This window comes from Caloenas nicobarica, chromosome 2 (genome assembly GCF_036013445.1).
Source record: "Caloenas nicobarica isolate bCalNic1 chromosome 2, bCalNic1.hap1, whole genome shotgun sequence".
Taxonomy (NCBI): Eukaryota; Metazoa; Chordata; class Aves; order Columbiformes; family Columbidae; genus Caloenas; species Caloenas nicobarica.
In genome coordinates, this window is record NC_088246.1 from 129,614,320 (window position 1) to 129,629,754 (window position 15,435).

Genomic DNA, 15,435 nt, shown 5'->3' on the forward strand with positions numbered 1-15,435 from the left:
GCTGTAGACAAAAATACACATATGCTAGATCAAACCTTTAGTCTGTTAAAGCAATTGTGTAGATATTCTCAAGACATAGATTCTGATCAATTATGTAAGTGCTGCTGCCTAACATGGATACATGAGAGTAGTTAGTCTTATTCCTTTTCATATCGAACTTTCACTTTATTCAGTGCATAAATTAAGTTTATGTGGTGAATAAATACCCTCAAGGTTCCTGAACTGGATCATGTATGTCTGCTCAGAAATTACAGCTTTTACGTGACCTGAAAAGGAAGCTACTGCTGTATAAGGATAAACTTGCATGCGTGGGTTGATATGTCTGCTCCTGAAGCTCTAGACAAGAGGAAGATCTGAGCATTTTGCAATCAGAAAACATGGACGTAGAGTTTCACATAGGTCTGCTTGCGGGATATATGCTGTCAAAGGGTACATTTTCAATCTACAGTTCTAGACCGTTTTCAAAAATGCTGATTCATTTGTGGATCTTTTGCAGTTTATTAAATGAAAAAGACAAAATGAAAGTACCTTGCACAGTATTTGAGCAGCTGTTCCTGTACTTGCTCAAATAGAGATGTAGAAAGAAGCCTCGAGTGAGGCTACATTCTCTAAAGTAAAACAGCAGGTGATCAATAGCTGTTAAAGATACCAATATCTCAATACCACCCACAGACACTGGAAAAAAGTCTGCTGGTAGATCAAACTAGACTTTTTTCACACATTTTTCCTCTTGCAGGAAACCACTACAGCATTTAATAGAGTAATAATCTTTTGTTGTAATTTTAAATTAGTCTTGAAGTTCTGTAGTAGAAATATAACCCTCCATTAAATTCTAAATGTTTTGGAGTAATTTCAACAACACACTATGGTATTTTCTAGAAAAGTGTTCCGGTTTTAATGTTTAAATTATCTGCAGGATTTAACTGTGAGGAGCATAATGCAGGCCATAAAACTTAGAGAGGAAAAAGAAAAAGTGCTTCTTGGAGTTTGATGCAGAACATTTAGTTAAGGGCAATAAGTGTATCTTTTACCTGGCTTAATATAAAACAAAAAAAAAAACCCAACCAACCCAAAACTTTATTATCCTATTTACACCCTGAATCTTTTGTGGAATAAAGATATTAGCCACAGGGAGGTGCACATGAAAGGACATCTGTTCCACGTGTTTTTCTGGAGAAGCCAGGAACGTTGTCTCCTACCAGTATCAGCTTTCCACAAGGGGAAATCATCTTGTAGCTGGTCCCTCCTCCAGCTTGGGGCACCAGTGCTGAGTAACTGCAGACACCTGATTGAATGGATGGCCTCAGGAAGTGTTGGTGGATTTTTTTTCTCTTCAGTTGAACGAGGTCATGATCATGTTTAACAAGACTCATAATAGCCCTGACTCTATTGTTGGAATAGTTTTCAGAATAATTGCCCCGTCAGTTATAATTAGGTATTCACAAGCACCTGTTCTGTGAGAACTAAAGAGACCAACTTGTGAGAGTTGGAATGAATTTGGGTCTGTGGGGTGGTTATAGTTAAGTGGTTTCTGTTTTTCATCTGCTAATCCAGTCTAGATTCATTTTTAAAATGAAGATTTTGAGAAAGTGCCTCAGTATCTTTTAGTAACTTTATTTACTCATATATATTTATTCACATAAACTTCTGTACCCGTAAAATACTGCGTAGAGCATCTTGACAGGAGTGTGTCTTCAGGATGCAGCAAAGTGTGGAGGGGACAGAGGCCTAGGGAGGGAGCTGCAGGAGGGCACAGGGCTCTGATCTGAGCAAGAAAGGTAACTAAAAAGCTGGTAAACAGAAAAGGCTAGGAGAGAATTTGTGTTGTCTTTTGAGTAATCATTTTTCCTGCCTTTTCATGATTATAATAACAGCCCTACATTTTGCATAATTCTCATAAGAACTGTACTGATTTACGGCTCTTTGAGCAGGACATAAAGAGAATCTGTTTTCTTTATGTGACTGGTTCTTGCTATCCTTAAATTAGTGTGTAGCTTGAAAATAAACCTATCATTTTTTTCCTCATGGCAGTGAGAATACTAGTTCATATATAAGAGTCCAGATGGATGGTGGCATCTCCTCGGAGCCGCTGGGATCTTTCTCCAGTGCTCTGGCAGTACTGGTACGCAGGGGGAAGCATTCTGGACCCGCGTAGCACAACTGCCCCTTATGGCCTACACGATACAGAAAGTCTCAATATTTACATTGCCATAGCTTTAAGAATAATATTGGAGAAGTATGAATTAACAATATATTGAAATAGAAATAGCATAATGGTGCTCAGTGGAGACAAAGAGATGTCATGTAGCAAGTTGCTAGTAATTCTTGGGGGCTTTTCCTCAAAAGAAATAAGAATTTAGTGCCTGTAAGTATAGTCTAATTTCTTCTCCTGCTAAACAATAAATTACATGGTTGTATAAAGATAGACTCCTTTTTCTATCAGTGCATTTGATTTATTATGTGAGCGAGATACTAGAACTAATTTGTCTAGTGAGTGACGCAAGTAAAAATAGACTGGTTTTGTTTTCAGAGGTAGTCACAGCACTGACATCCAGGATCTACATGTGATTAATTTAGGTAGTTTTCCCATGTATATGCATATTCTGGCTCTCAGTTACACTAATCACATGTCAGTCTCAGCAGTCTTGTCATGATGAGGTTTCTTTATTATGATAAAATTGTAGAAAATGGCACTGAGGAAAGGACACTGAAGATTATGAAGGTCTGGACTTAACATGTCTAATTTTGTAACCAACACCAGATCGGCTCTCCTTATGGAGTTCATGACAGACACTTGTCTTATCTGTTCTCAGACCTCCAGTAGTGAAGATTCCTGCACAGTGCTGCCCAAGTGGTCTGTTTCAGAGTTTTTTCTTAACCTTTTCTTTAGGATGTTTTACTTAATGCCTCATTTGAGGTCTCCTTTTCTTTTCTTTTCTTTTCTTTTCTTTTCTTTTCTTTTCTTTTCTTTTCTTTTCTTTTCTTTTCTTTTCTTTTCTTTTCTTTTCTTTTCTTTTCTTTTCTTTTCTTTTCTTTTCTTTTCCTTTCTTTTCCTTTCTTTTCCTTTCTTTTTTCCTTAAATAGAAGTTTCCTGTCTTCTGTCCGGTATACTGTAGACTTAGAGACCAGATTTTGCTCCCTTTTTAGCAGTAGACTTTTAGTATATTGAAAGTTTCCAGGGATGGGGCATCTGCCACCTCTCTGGGCAACCTGTGCCAGTGTTTCACCACCCTCATTGTAAAAAATTTCTTCCCTTATATCTAGTCTGAATATACCTTCTTTTAGTTTAAAACCATTACCCCTTGTCCCATCACAATAGGCCCTGCTAAAAAGTCTGTCTCAAATTTTATGAGAATTTCCCTGGTAAGCCATCACTTTTGTAGATAGAAGAACATCAGTTCATCTGATCTTCTTTTCAGTTTTGTTTTCTTACCTAATCATTCTCCCTATTCTCTTCTGAACTCTTTTCAAGTTTTTGTTAAAGAGAAGTAACTATGAAGACTTACCAAAAGATCTTACAGAACTTCATGACTGAGCAATAAAATGGCAGATGAAAATCAGTGTAGATAACTCTTAAGTGATGTAAATGGGGAAAAAAACAAACTCTGAGTTCATATTCAAAATAATTGACTGTGAGTCAGCCATTGCATCTCATCTTTAAGACCTCAGGACATGATAGAAAACATCAGCTCAGTTCTCAGTAACTATCAATAAAGCAAATCAGAAGTTATAATGGTTTAGGTCATGACAGGTGCTGTCATGACCCTTCATTTTGAACTGTCTGATGTTCTGATCCCTTCAATAATGATATAGCATAATGGAAAAGGTTCAGAGAAGGTCAGAAAAAAATAAACAATGGTTGGGAATGGTTTATAGACAGGACAAAATACTCCGGGATTGTTCAGCTTCATGAGTGAAGAAGGATATGACAGAAGTCTAGAGAACATGTGGCATGGACTGGCACTGACCATTGTCCTCCAGTGCAGAAGTAAAGGCATCAAATGAAACTGGCAGATTCAAACGAAATGAAAATAGTGGTTCTTGACACAACAAGCTAAGATTGTACCCAAGATGTAGATCTCCTTCCATGAGGTTAGTGATGGGAAGTTATTAGAGGATTCAAGATGAGATGGGAAAGAAGAGAATCACTGAAATCGGTTAAATACATACTTGCTGCTAAACAAAGGAAATATTGAGTGACTAATGATTGAATTCTGGGGGACTTTCTGGGGAAAGACATGTTTGTGGTGGTCTGTAGTCATGTGTCTTTTGCAACTGTTGGAGTCAAGCTTACTGGGCTAGATTTAAACCTAGTAAAATCACTTTTATATTCAGCCTTTGGTTTTGTAGGTACTCTAGTTATTTTCTCTGTGTTTACCACTATTTTATTCCTAAAAGAAATGTAAGGACACAGTATTTTTTGTGGCACATGTTGATTTACATAAACTGTAAGAACTCACCTGTGTGTAACCAACCAGCCTTTTTCATCTTATGTTTGAGCCCTGAACAGTGAGCTAATACCTTCTAAATTACCTGGGTACCAGATTTCAGTCAAATGCAAGGTCTAGTCTTACTCTACCTATTGAATCAATGATTATACCTCATTTTTACATCATGTGCAGCTGCCATTGCAGCTCTGTTTAGAATGTAAATATCTTTGGTGTTTCACACCAATCTAAGATCTCACAGTAAGAATTCTGAGATTATCTTTTTTTTGTTCTCTGTTACTTTGTCCTGAATTTAGGTAGTCCGAAGGAGAAATAAAGGGAGAGTTAGTGTATGGATTACAGGCCAAACAAGTAGTTTCCATCTCCTTTAAAATGTTAGAAAACATAAAGAGATTGTAAATCTAAAATTGCACTTCAAAAGCTAGACCTCATGATTTAAAACCAAATTTTACTAAGTTCTTTCATATGTCTAAGTTAGTTTGCAGAAATCTGTATTTTTCACCATCATGGTATATGAACATTGTGCATGTTTTATCAACTTCCTCCTTACTGGATGAGTCAGTGAGGTAGAAGTGCTTTCGCTATCGTTTCTCAAAGGATCAACTGAGGTACAGAGTGACCAGCTTTTCTAGTTGACCCTGCTTTAGGCAGGGGTGTTGGACTAAACCAGGCATGTCAAGCTCATTTTTCACCAGGGGCCTCATCAGCCTCGCAGTTGCCTTCAAAGGGCCGAACATAATTTTAGGACTCTATAAATGTAGGAGTAGTTACATTACCTCTGGACTAAACAATCTCAGGAGATTCCTACCAACCTGACTTTTTTGTGATTCTGTGATTATAAAGGAAGATCAGGACCTGCATTTTCATAATCCTAATTTAGTGGCTCAATTTAGGCCATTTTTCTAGATTTAACTAGAAAGCTATTCATAGGAAATAAGCTGTAATATTTGTTTGTTCAAAAGTTCATAGGAAATAAGTGACATTTCAGAAAAGAGCTTTATTATCCATGTTGCCTACTAAGAATGGTGACAAAAATCAAACAAACTGAAGCAAGATGCATTTGAATTGTTTTAAATCTTGAATGTGTTTTTTTTAAATCAAGTGTTTTGTGTTAATAAGATTTATATATATGCATTTATTTAAAGACAAGTGGAAAGATTTTGTCTCTCTTCTCCATGTTTCTCTAACTTGTTACCCACCTTAGAAGAGGAGAGTTGTTTCAGGATGTGGAGCATACGTATTAATTATAATCACAATTATGTTCATCTGGAAAGCTCAGAAAACTTTCTAACTTGTGTTGGAATAAATGAAGCAAAACTGTTATTTTTCTTTCACAGGGTGCAAGAGTGCAAAACACAGCCAAGAATTTAGGAGTGAGAGATCGGACGCCACAGTCTGTCCCAAGGTAAGTGATTGCTTGTGTCCTAGAGCTTGATTTTGTCTAGTTTTGCCAAATTCTGTTCTAGCTACTCAAAACCTAACAGGAAACATTGACTGTATTGTGCACTAAACTGGTAAGATTTGGCTTTTAATGTATATAAAATCCATTACGTTTTTAGCCATACAATTTTACTTAGTTGTGGAAGTTCAGGCTTTGTAGCACTTCAAAATGTGCCCAGTTTTGAAAAATGAAACCTTGTTCATGTTAATTATGAAAACACTGGAGTAAGTCCTTTATCACTTGTGATGTTTAGTGGTTTTGGGGAAATACTCAGAACTAAATCCATAACCCCATTTGAATGAAATACTGTACTGCAGTATCTCAGCAAAATCACGTTCTAGATGCTTTTAGAGATGATGTAGTCTTTCTTTCTCTCTTTCTGAAACATCCATTGGAATGAAAAATGCGACTGTTCTATATTTATCCAGCTTCTTAATGCTGTGACGGATTGCAGGTACCTGAAATGTTTCTTAACAAGCCCAGTATTTATAAATGAAAATAAACAAGAATGTTCTCAGTTTTATCTTGAAGTGGTTTTATTAATCTAACTCTAATTTAAACTTTTAAAAACCAATTTAAAACATAATGTTTTTTGTTGACTAGCAATAACACATTGAATGCTAAACAGATATGTGAAATACATAACAGACCCACTGTGGTGTTTAGATTTCAGTAAGGAAACACTGAATTAGTAATACCTGATAGAGGTAACCATGTGAATGAACACATGCGCTATCCATAGCCTCCCAGAAAGACTGTCTGCTGGGTTCTGACCATTTACAGTCTGAACTTTTTCTTACACTATTTGTTCCCCTTTTCTCAGGTGTCCCAGTTTCTCCCAGTAGGGAGTCAGGCTACTGCTCATCATTTGTGACAAATCACTGCACGTTGTTCCATGCCCGTGCTCAATCTCACTCTAGAAAAGGGTGTACCTTAAGTGTACAAGGTGTAAATCTGAGTAGCAGCTGCTGTTCAGTTGCTGAACAGCGGCATTTGTTGGAGCATATATGCATCTTGCATGCCCCATAAAGGAGATTAAATAAGATCCAACCGAAGTACCGAGTCTGGAGTAAACCCATCAGCAATAAAGTCTTTGCTTTTACTAGGAGATGAAATCATCCCTTCTCACAGTAATGATTAGCCTAGAGGCAATCCAGGACCAAAACAGCCCGAGCAACTGTCTTGCATTGTGGGAACCTGTGACAGTAAAATAACATCTTATTACAGTAAAAGCTGTGAGAAGCCTTTTCATTTTTTAACTGCATGGTTTTGGCCTTAAATGGACTCCTCTTTCATGACGTAATTCTGGAGACAGACACAGAACTGTTGCAAACGAAGCTTCTCCCACCTCTAAATGAAAAAGCATGTATCTAGATTCAGAGCTTTTGTGATATAGGAAAAATCCAAGTTCTTATAGCCACGAGACATTTTTTGGTTTTGCACCAGTTGAGAAAAGATTTCCTCTTTCCATTTGACACTCCTACAACATTGCAATTCAAAGCTAAAGAAAAGTTATGAGGTAGCTCCTAGAACATAGAATAGACATCCAGATGCACCCAGCACGCTCGCCGGTCAGCAGCCACAGCAATGTCACAGGAATATCTCATTGAGCGCAGTGTTCGGGGCATTTGGTGTTCCATGGGAGAGATAAGTCATCTAAGTCAGAATTGTCGTCAGCAGGAGCGATATTTTTGAGGTATAGGTAAACAATACTGTGGGTTCTCAATTCTTTGCCTTGAAAATAGTTTTACCATTACATTTGGTTCCATTTAATGTCACTTGACAGTGTTCTCAGTTCTCTGCAGTTGCCACCGTCTTCTGTCTTTTCTCAGCTGATCTGTTCGTACCATCTCAAATAGATGTTCTGTATGTGTTGACCCAGAACTGCTTCTGCTCTGTACCATCTTCAGCAACTGCAGCTCCTTAGGGATTTATGCAGCCTTGTTGTTAGTTTGCTTCAGAATTCCCAGACAAGTAATCCCAAGACAAGTAATCCAATGGTTACTGTTTAACCTGAAGAATACACGGACCTTGGTACTTGGGGCTGAGTTTTTCTACTCATTGTTCCACATAAATTAGATTTTTTTAGAACACCATCAAGAACTAATCCCACTGCAATTACTTAGATGAGATTCTGACAGTAATTTTATCTGCCTTTTGCCAGCTTTGAATATTACTGTTTTATTGCACCAGCAGAATTAAATAACTCAAATAGTCCCTGTTTATTTTTCTCTGCATACTTTTCTGTATAAAGATCAGGCCATTGTATTCTCTCATTGGTATGCAAATCTGAGATACATGTGTATTGGCTGATGTATGGCTCCGAACAAATACATTGGTGTCTGCACAATGTGACCTTAAAGGATCACATTTCTGAATCTGCCGGATGACAATGTGGAAGAGCCCAGTGATGTTCAGAAGACATTATGGTGGAGGTTTGAAAGCAGGTTTACATTTGCCATTTGGCTGACAGAACTGATGCTCCCCGTTCCTACTGCTTCATAATCACTTCCAGTGAGATTCAGAGACAAGTTATTTAGCCCACAGCCATTGTGTGTTGTCAGTGTCCCATGGGTTTTAACTCCTAAGGGAACTGAAATCAGAGAACAGCAACGATCCTGCCCTGCTCTTGCATAGCCACAGGAGGCTTTTTCTGACAAGATGTGCCTGTGTGTTGAAGAGGCTTTCGATACTCACGGGGCAGCTGTACATACTGCGCCTCATGTAATTTCAGCAGCAGAGCATCGTGCCAAGAAGGCACCAGCCCATTGATTGTGGATTGTTTGTGGAGCCCAGCACATTTACAGAGTTTCATTTTCTGTGTTGACTTGCACTATGATTTTGAAGTTTATGATTAGTTAAAACGGAGTCATATAAATTAGTATGATGTTTAGCAGGCAAATTTGCAAAATACCCTTGGAGAACTCAGATACCCTGAGCACCTTATACATCCCTAGCACCAAAGCCACTGGGTGATTCACCACCCTGCCTGTAGCCAGACCTACCAAACCTGCCATCTCAATTGCTTTGGTATTTTAATACCAGAGATTCTTCATGTTAATTGCTGATGCACATGCCGTGTCTCTTCATTTTTGGATTCCGATGCTTTTTCTCCTTCCCGTGACACACTTGGTCTCTTCTCTTTGCTGTTCCTTCAGTGATACAGAGGAAAATATGTAGTCTCCAAATGAGATCATGTCTGTTGCTGGTTCTAATTGCTGTGGTTGCAGGGGAGATACTGTATGCTGGACATACTTACTGAAGAGAGAGCCTGAGGTCAGAATGATTGCTGCTTATTTTCAGTATTCCTAACATTAAAGTTTCAAACACTTGCTAATAATAAAGTCCATGTAAAGGGGTTTAATAGAAGTTCAAAAGCCTTTCTAAATGAAGGAGTGGCTATTTCAGTCAGGTAGTCATTTAAACTAAATCTTGCTGATCTCCACTTCATACATGTAGAAATGGGGCAGGGAGAGAGGGTAAATCTTTATGCTGGCATGTCACATATCTGACATTTGTCTTAGGTTCTTCAAACAGCATCATTTTTACAGGGAACTGTGTTAGTATGAGGTCAGACTGTGCAAAACCAAAACAAAAATGGGGGCAATTGCATTCAAGCAGCATTTCCAGTTTAGAAATTCAGAGCAGCAACTGTTAGTTAGATTAATGGAGACTTAACTTTCTCCAGAATGGAGTCTTCAGTGCAGAAGTCTGAGAACTTGATTAAATGGAATGTCTTTATAAGATTACTTAAAGATGTGTGTTTTAATGATAACCACTTTCAAGGCAAACATTCATGCTCATGAACAAGATTTTACTGGGCTTACACCAGTCTTATCAAACTGAATTCAGTACCTTTTGTTTTGCAGTGCAAAAAGACTTAGATTTAGTTTGTGTTCCTTAAGTTTACCAATCTTAATAATGACCAAACTCTCAGTATAACAATTGCTTTGTTCTTTTGTCATTGGCAGATTATACAAGCTATGCCAGCCACCACCACCTGTTGGAGAAGAATGAGGAGAATTGCTCCAGAAAATAATCCAATAATGGCCTTTAGGATACTGGGACTATATGACAAAATTGAACTGCACGATAGCAACATGTGCCTGGGGCTTTGATAAATAAATAAATAAATAACCCCCTTTACTCAGGATAAAGAAAGAAATACCCTAAATATTCTCTATTGGCACTGAGAAATGACTTCCTAAAAGCATTTCTGGAATCTGTGCACTCTGGCCTTACACTAGCAGGACAGGAATCTTCCTTGGGAATTTTACACTGGAATCAGATTCATTTGATGTATCTTGTTCAGCCACACAATAGCTATAGCCAGCAGCTTGAAAACAAATGTTTTGTTCAGAGAGAATTACTTCAATTGTACACTCTACAGAATGCGTTCTTGTGGAAGGAATAAAAGGCTAGATCAACGAGGCTCAAAAATGAGCATGCACTTCATATGGGGCCCTTTGCACTGATAATCCCTTTTTTCCTCTCGCCATCATAATTTCTCAGAACGGTGATTTTACTGTTTCAATGGTAAGTGAGGTTTAAAGGTGGAAAGCTCATCTCAATTGTGTTTAGAGGCTGCGGGCAGACTGCTGCTATGAACCTGTGCTTGTAATTAGTAAACTCAGCCGTGTCTTAAGCACCCTCAGTCATATTTCTTCAGAGAAGAACCTATCAATATATGGCATACGGGGTGAAGTTTTTGCCCTTTTTCAATTGCCATTATAATGAAGGAGAAGAAGTAGAAGTCTCATCTTCATCCATAGACTGAATTTCAGACTCTGTCTAACGGATGTTTTACAGTATTGCTCCTCTGCATTTCCGAGTTTCCCAGAGTTGTGTGTATTCCTGCATAACACTATGCTAGGCAATCTACTTAAGGTGAGGATGAGGCAGTATTGTTACGTTTAACTGGAAATGTCTGTGGTTTAAGTTGCAGCACAGTTTGGGGGTTCAATGTTTTATGCTACCATTTCCCGTATTTTGCCAGGATTGTTTTGTATAGCACAGTTCTTTGGAGTGGTAATTGTCATAGATTTATTTTGAAATTGTATTGAGTATTTAGAGGGCCCAGGGAAAATATGTCTGCATCTGGCTGTTCTTTTGGCCAAAGAATTTTCACAGAAAATGCCCCCAAATGAGGTTTCACTTATGAACACATGAAAACAAAAACTATTCTGAAATAGTTCTACTTGTAGCAGTAGCTACACATTCTATTAAAGTAGGACATACACTTTCTGAATAAAATTTATTTTTTGTACAACAGCAGCCTATAGTTATGCTGTAGCAAGCAAACCTCACAACATAATTGTTGCATGTTATCTAATTATTTATGAAATCTTCAACAAGTGTATCAATCCACAATGAAATACGTGAGACTTCAAAATGAGCTGTACTCTTGCAGAGAGTGTTTTTATATAGGAAATTTAGGGGACTTGTTACTTTTCTCCAAAGGAGGAATTAGAGCTCCTACCTTTTTCAGTATTCTTAATGTTTTTACACAGACTTTAACTTTGCTAAGAAAATAAATATTTTTATATATCCACAGATACATATGTCTGTGCATATATGTGAGTTTCAATATGTATATATTTATATAGTCAAATCAATTACCTGTCTATCCTTAAATGTAGAACATTTGCCTTAAACTGTGACGAAGACAAGCAATAATGAACACTTCAGTAACAGTTTTGTGTCTGTGCTTTGAAGTTTACACTCCTTCATAGTTACTGGAAGCTGTGGGACTACAATGTTTTTATTAAACAAACAAACAAAAACCCAAGAAAACAAAGGTTTTAGAAGCTTACTCTTTTTGTCGAGGATGACTTAATCCCTGTACCTAAGAAAGAGTCAGAATTTCTGTAATTGCTCTTCTAGTCAGGATCTCATATTTCTGGATGTGTTTTATTCCGAGAGGCAGTATCGATGAGGGTAATTCCCACTCCAGCCAAAAGCACCAAAAATGTTTCATTTTCTGCTTGTTCAGACACTGGGAGCCCAGAGAAGCCACAACCTCCTCGTGCCCAGGATGGTGCCGGTGTCAGCCTGGCCTGTCTTCTTCTGAGATTTGCCCACATGAGTTTTGGTTTTTTACAACAAGGCAAGTCAGCTGCGTGGAGCTGCTAATCCTGTAAAATATAAAATAGAGGACAAAATTTTTTGCATGTGCACACGCAGCTAGTCATCACTTTTTAATTGCATTGAAAATGGTAGGATGCAAATATGCCAAATAGTCTCCCTGTATAATATGGTAATTTCCAGTTCATTTTGTTGTTGAAAACATGGCGTAATAGTAATTTATAAACACTGAAGAAGGAAGTTATGAGCTGGTCACTGGACCACATTCTTTGGCTGTTGTTTCATGAGTGTGCACCAGAAATCTTGACCTCTTGGTTTTGTATCCGATTTTTAGTTCTTTATTCTTTTTCACCCCCTAGAGACAGTTTTCAAAAACTTGCTCAGCGCTACGAGCTTCCTTGGTGACCCATACTGCAAATTGAAGTATCTCTTTAGCCTGGTATCAACGGGGCTGAGAAGCTTAAGCCCTGGTTTTCTGGGATCACAGGTAGCGTGTAAAGATAGAATTTCCAGAGGAAAATGGGCATAAATGTCCCACTGACAGTCTATGGATAGTGGGTGCCTAATTTCTTAAAATTTCCTTCAAAAACCAGTGCTCACTTGAAACATTATGCAGCTTTTCAAACTGCTTTTCTCGTCTCTCTGGTTTCAGAGCACACTGCACATTCTAACACATCTGGCTTCTAATAACATCAGACCTCTAAGAAGCCCATTCTTAAATTATAAATTTACATCTATTCAGTATTAAAGCTATGTATCTTGTTCGGTATATGTAGAGGATATATTTGTTCCTTATGCAAGGTGCACTTGCAGAGTGAAAAAAAAAATCCATTCTCATCACAGTATGTTTATCCTCTCATAAATTTTTAGACTTACAGATGACAAGAAGAGATGACAGAGACTGATGATTTACAAGAACTGTTAACACCCATAGTTTGTTAAATCTTTGCTTCTGCAGCAACAGATTATGCAGCCCGGTTTTAGGACAATGTGTTGTACCCATTCAGGGACAGCATTCTGTATGTAATTTCTACTTTCTGATCCAAGATGAGTGTAATTCTTCTGGAAATAAATTCAAAGATTTAGAGACATACATTACGAAATACTAGCTGCTGTGATTCAATGGTGGTCTGTGGGGGATGTATAGGAGATTTAACAGCTGGGAAGGGAGGGCTAAGGGCCAAGGAACAGCGAAGTTGCCATAGGGTTCATGCTTGGAGAAAACTTAGATTTTGATTTTAAGGTAGAGCTGGTGCTGTTTGGCCTGTCTTTGTAACTGTCATCTATGAACAATAGGATCCTAAACAGTCTTTAATCTATGAAAATGGGCATTGATTCAGTCCAGTTCCCCAAATTAAATGTTTTGTAACATTTATTTTGCTTGTAGATTGTCAATGTAAATGAATACAAAAATGTATATACTCTAGTTTCTCAATGTTCAACATTTTTGTGTTTAGGGATCCATTTGAAAGTAAATATTCCTGCTATCAGCTGAACCAACCAACCAATTTTACGTCCACTGAGAGAGCTGCATTCTTTACTGGCCTTTTTAGATAGTTTTCACTGGATTTTAGCAAATGCATCAGATTTTCGGGTTGTTTTTTGTTTGTTTTAATGCAGTGAATTGTGGTCAGAACTGCTCTTCTGTGTTCTAGAGCCAAAACAATTAGCCTTAAGTTGATGAGGATTCATAGTAATCATACTTCATTTCATTTGTTAGGATCCCCTAATGGAAAAAAATGAACAAGTTTTATTGATCTGTTTTTACACAGAGAAATTTACAAGCAAACAACAGTACTTTTTTTGTTTTATTAATTCATTGTCAGATGTAGTGTGTGTGTATATATATATTTAAGACAATTGCCTGAGTGTGACTATATACATCATGGTTAAGCATGATGCTAAAAAAGAAAAGTATCTTTCATTTATTTTCATTTAAATTGTGAAATCAGTAACTGTAGTATATATACATATTGTTCCGTACTCTTTCCTTTACAGCTATTTCATATGTCTGCCAGCATTTTACGCATATTTTGCACCATTTTTGTTTAACATTATGAAGAGAGGAGAGTTTCTCAAGCTAATGCATTGCCTTATGTATTTTATCTCTGTACTTGTTGATAAATGCAGGTAGTGCTTTCCTAATTGTACTCCAGCAGCACACTGGCATTGGTCAGTTAGATGCACAGTACATACCTGTCTCAGGATACCTGGATTTTTCATCATTAGGTTTTGAAGTATAAAAAGATACTGAACTCATATTTTTATATGCTGACAATTGTGTAGGGTTTTTTATATATATACTGTATATATCAATCAGGTTTTCCTAAAGATAAATGTATTATTAGGAGTGTTTCCCTTTTCCTGCTAGAAGATGTGTTTTTATGTTTTCTTGTTCTGTATGTATAAATGAATATACAGCATGCACAGTCATGCAGACGCTCACTCCAGCAAGAAATTTCAGATTGTCCAGAGGCCAATCAAGGCGTCATTTCTTGCATTCTTCTCCAGAAATAACACCTCCATGCTAGAAATCCTATACAGCTAGAGTGGAACTACTTTAGAAATAATGTCTGGTTCTATTTCAAAGTCCAGTGGAGTAGTCAAAGTAGCTGGGACATTTTTGCCAAGTACTTGGATTTGGACTTTCATTGGAATATCCACAGCATCTCCTGTGGGTGTGTGTGTCCTCTCTGTACCGTGCACCAGATTTAACACACAAAACAGCCTTATTAACTTTTTAACACCCTGTATATAGTGTATGTATGTGGTTATACTTGTGTTACACTTTAAAAATGAACCTAATTTCTGCATTGAATATTGCACACGTTTTTCAAATGAAGAATATATTGTTTGTAACGTCTCATTAAGCACAAGAGAACATTACTGGTTTGAAATACTACATATAAGTACAGCCATACACAGAATCTCTCAGTGAGCTTTTGTTTGAAAACAAACTAACAGCTCTGTGGATAGTTAAGTTTATTAGAAGTAACCTTTGGAATTTAATGTTAAATATTCTTGAAACATGGATTTAAATTACTTTTTCTTTTTTTTGTAAAGTGCCTGGGTAGCATACTTTGAATCACTTGCTATATTGATTATGGGTTAAACTAATACTATGTACTTCTAGATCTATGGTTTATTTTTTTAGTCTACATATTAAAGACTGGAATGGTAACAATGTATTACAAAATGTCAGACAGCAATAAAACCATTCATAATATGGCCACTGCAAATCTCTTTATTGTAAGCAAGAAATAAATTGGGGAGGAGGGGGCTGTGCATCTTTGACCCTTTTAGTGCAGCTGCCCTAGGTATTCTGCTGCAAGAGAACAGAAATTAAACTTCTAGAAATACATGTTTATAATAAGAATCTCTGCTGAGAACGCAGGCGCAGTCTAGGTTCATTGCTGACAAGTATATCTTTATAACCAGTTGAAAACTGAAGCCTGCATGAGC

The 15,435-nt window shown here is 37.3% G+C and overlaps 1 protein-coding gene across 4 annotated transcripts in view; it reads left to right on the forward strand.

Moving 5' to 3' along the window:
• PREX2 (phosphatidylinositol-3,4,5-trisphosphate dependent Rac exchange factor 2) overlaps positions 1 to 15,205 on the forward strand; it is a 178,194-nt gene extending 162,989 nt beyond the window's left edge. For 3 of the 4 annotated variants that reach the window (XM_065627409.1, XM_065627410.1, XM_065627408.1), the window contains 2 exons: positions 5,786 to 5,853; positions 9,861 to 15,205. In XM_065627409.1, the coding sequence (XP_065483481.1) occupies positions 5,786 to 5,853; positions 9,861 to 9,906 (114 nt within the window). In that variant the 3' untranslated portion in view covers positions 9,907 to 15,205. Of the gene's footprint in view, positions 1 to 5,785; positions 5,858 to 9,860 lie in introns of those variants that run through there. The other variant, XM_065627411.1, reaches the window with a different exon arrangement.
• Positions 15,206 to 15,435: the final 230 nt, after the last annotated feature.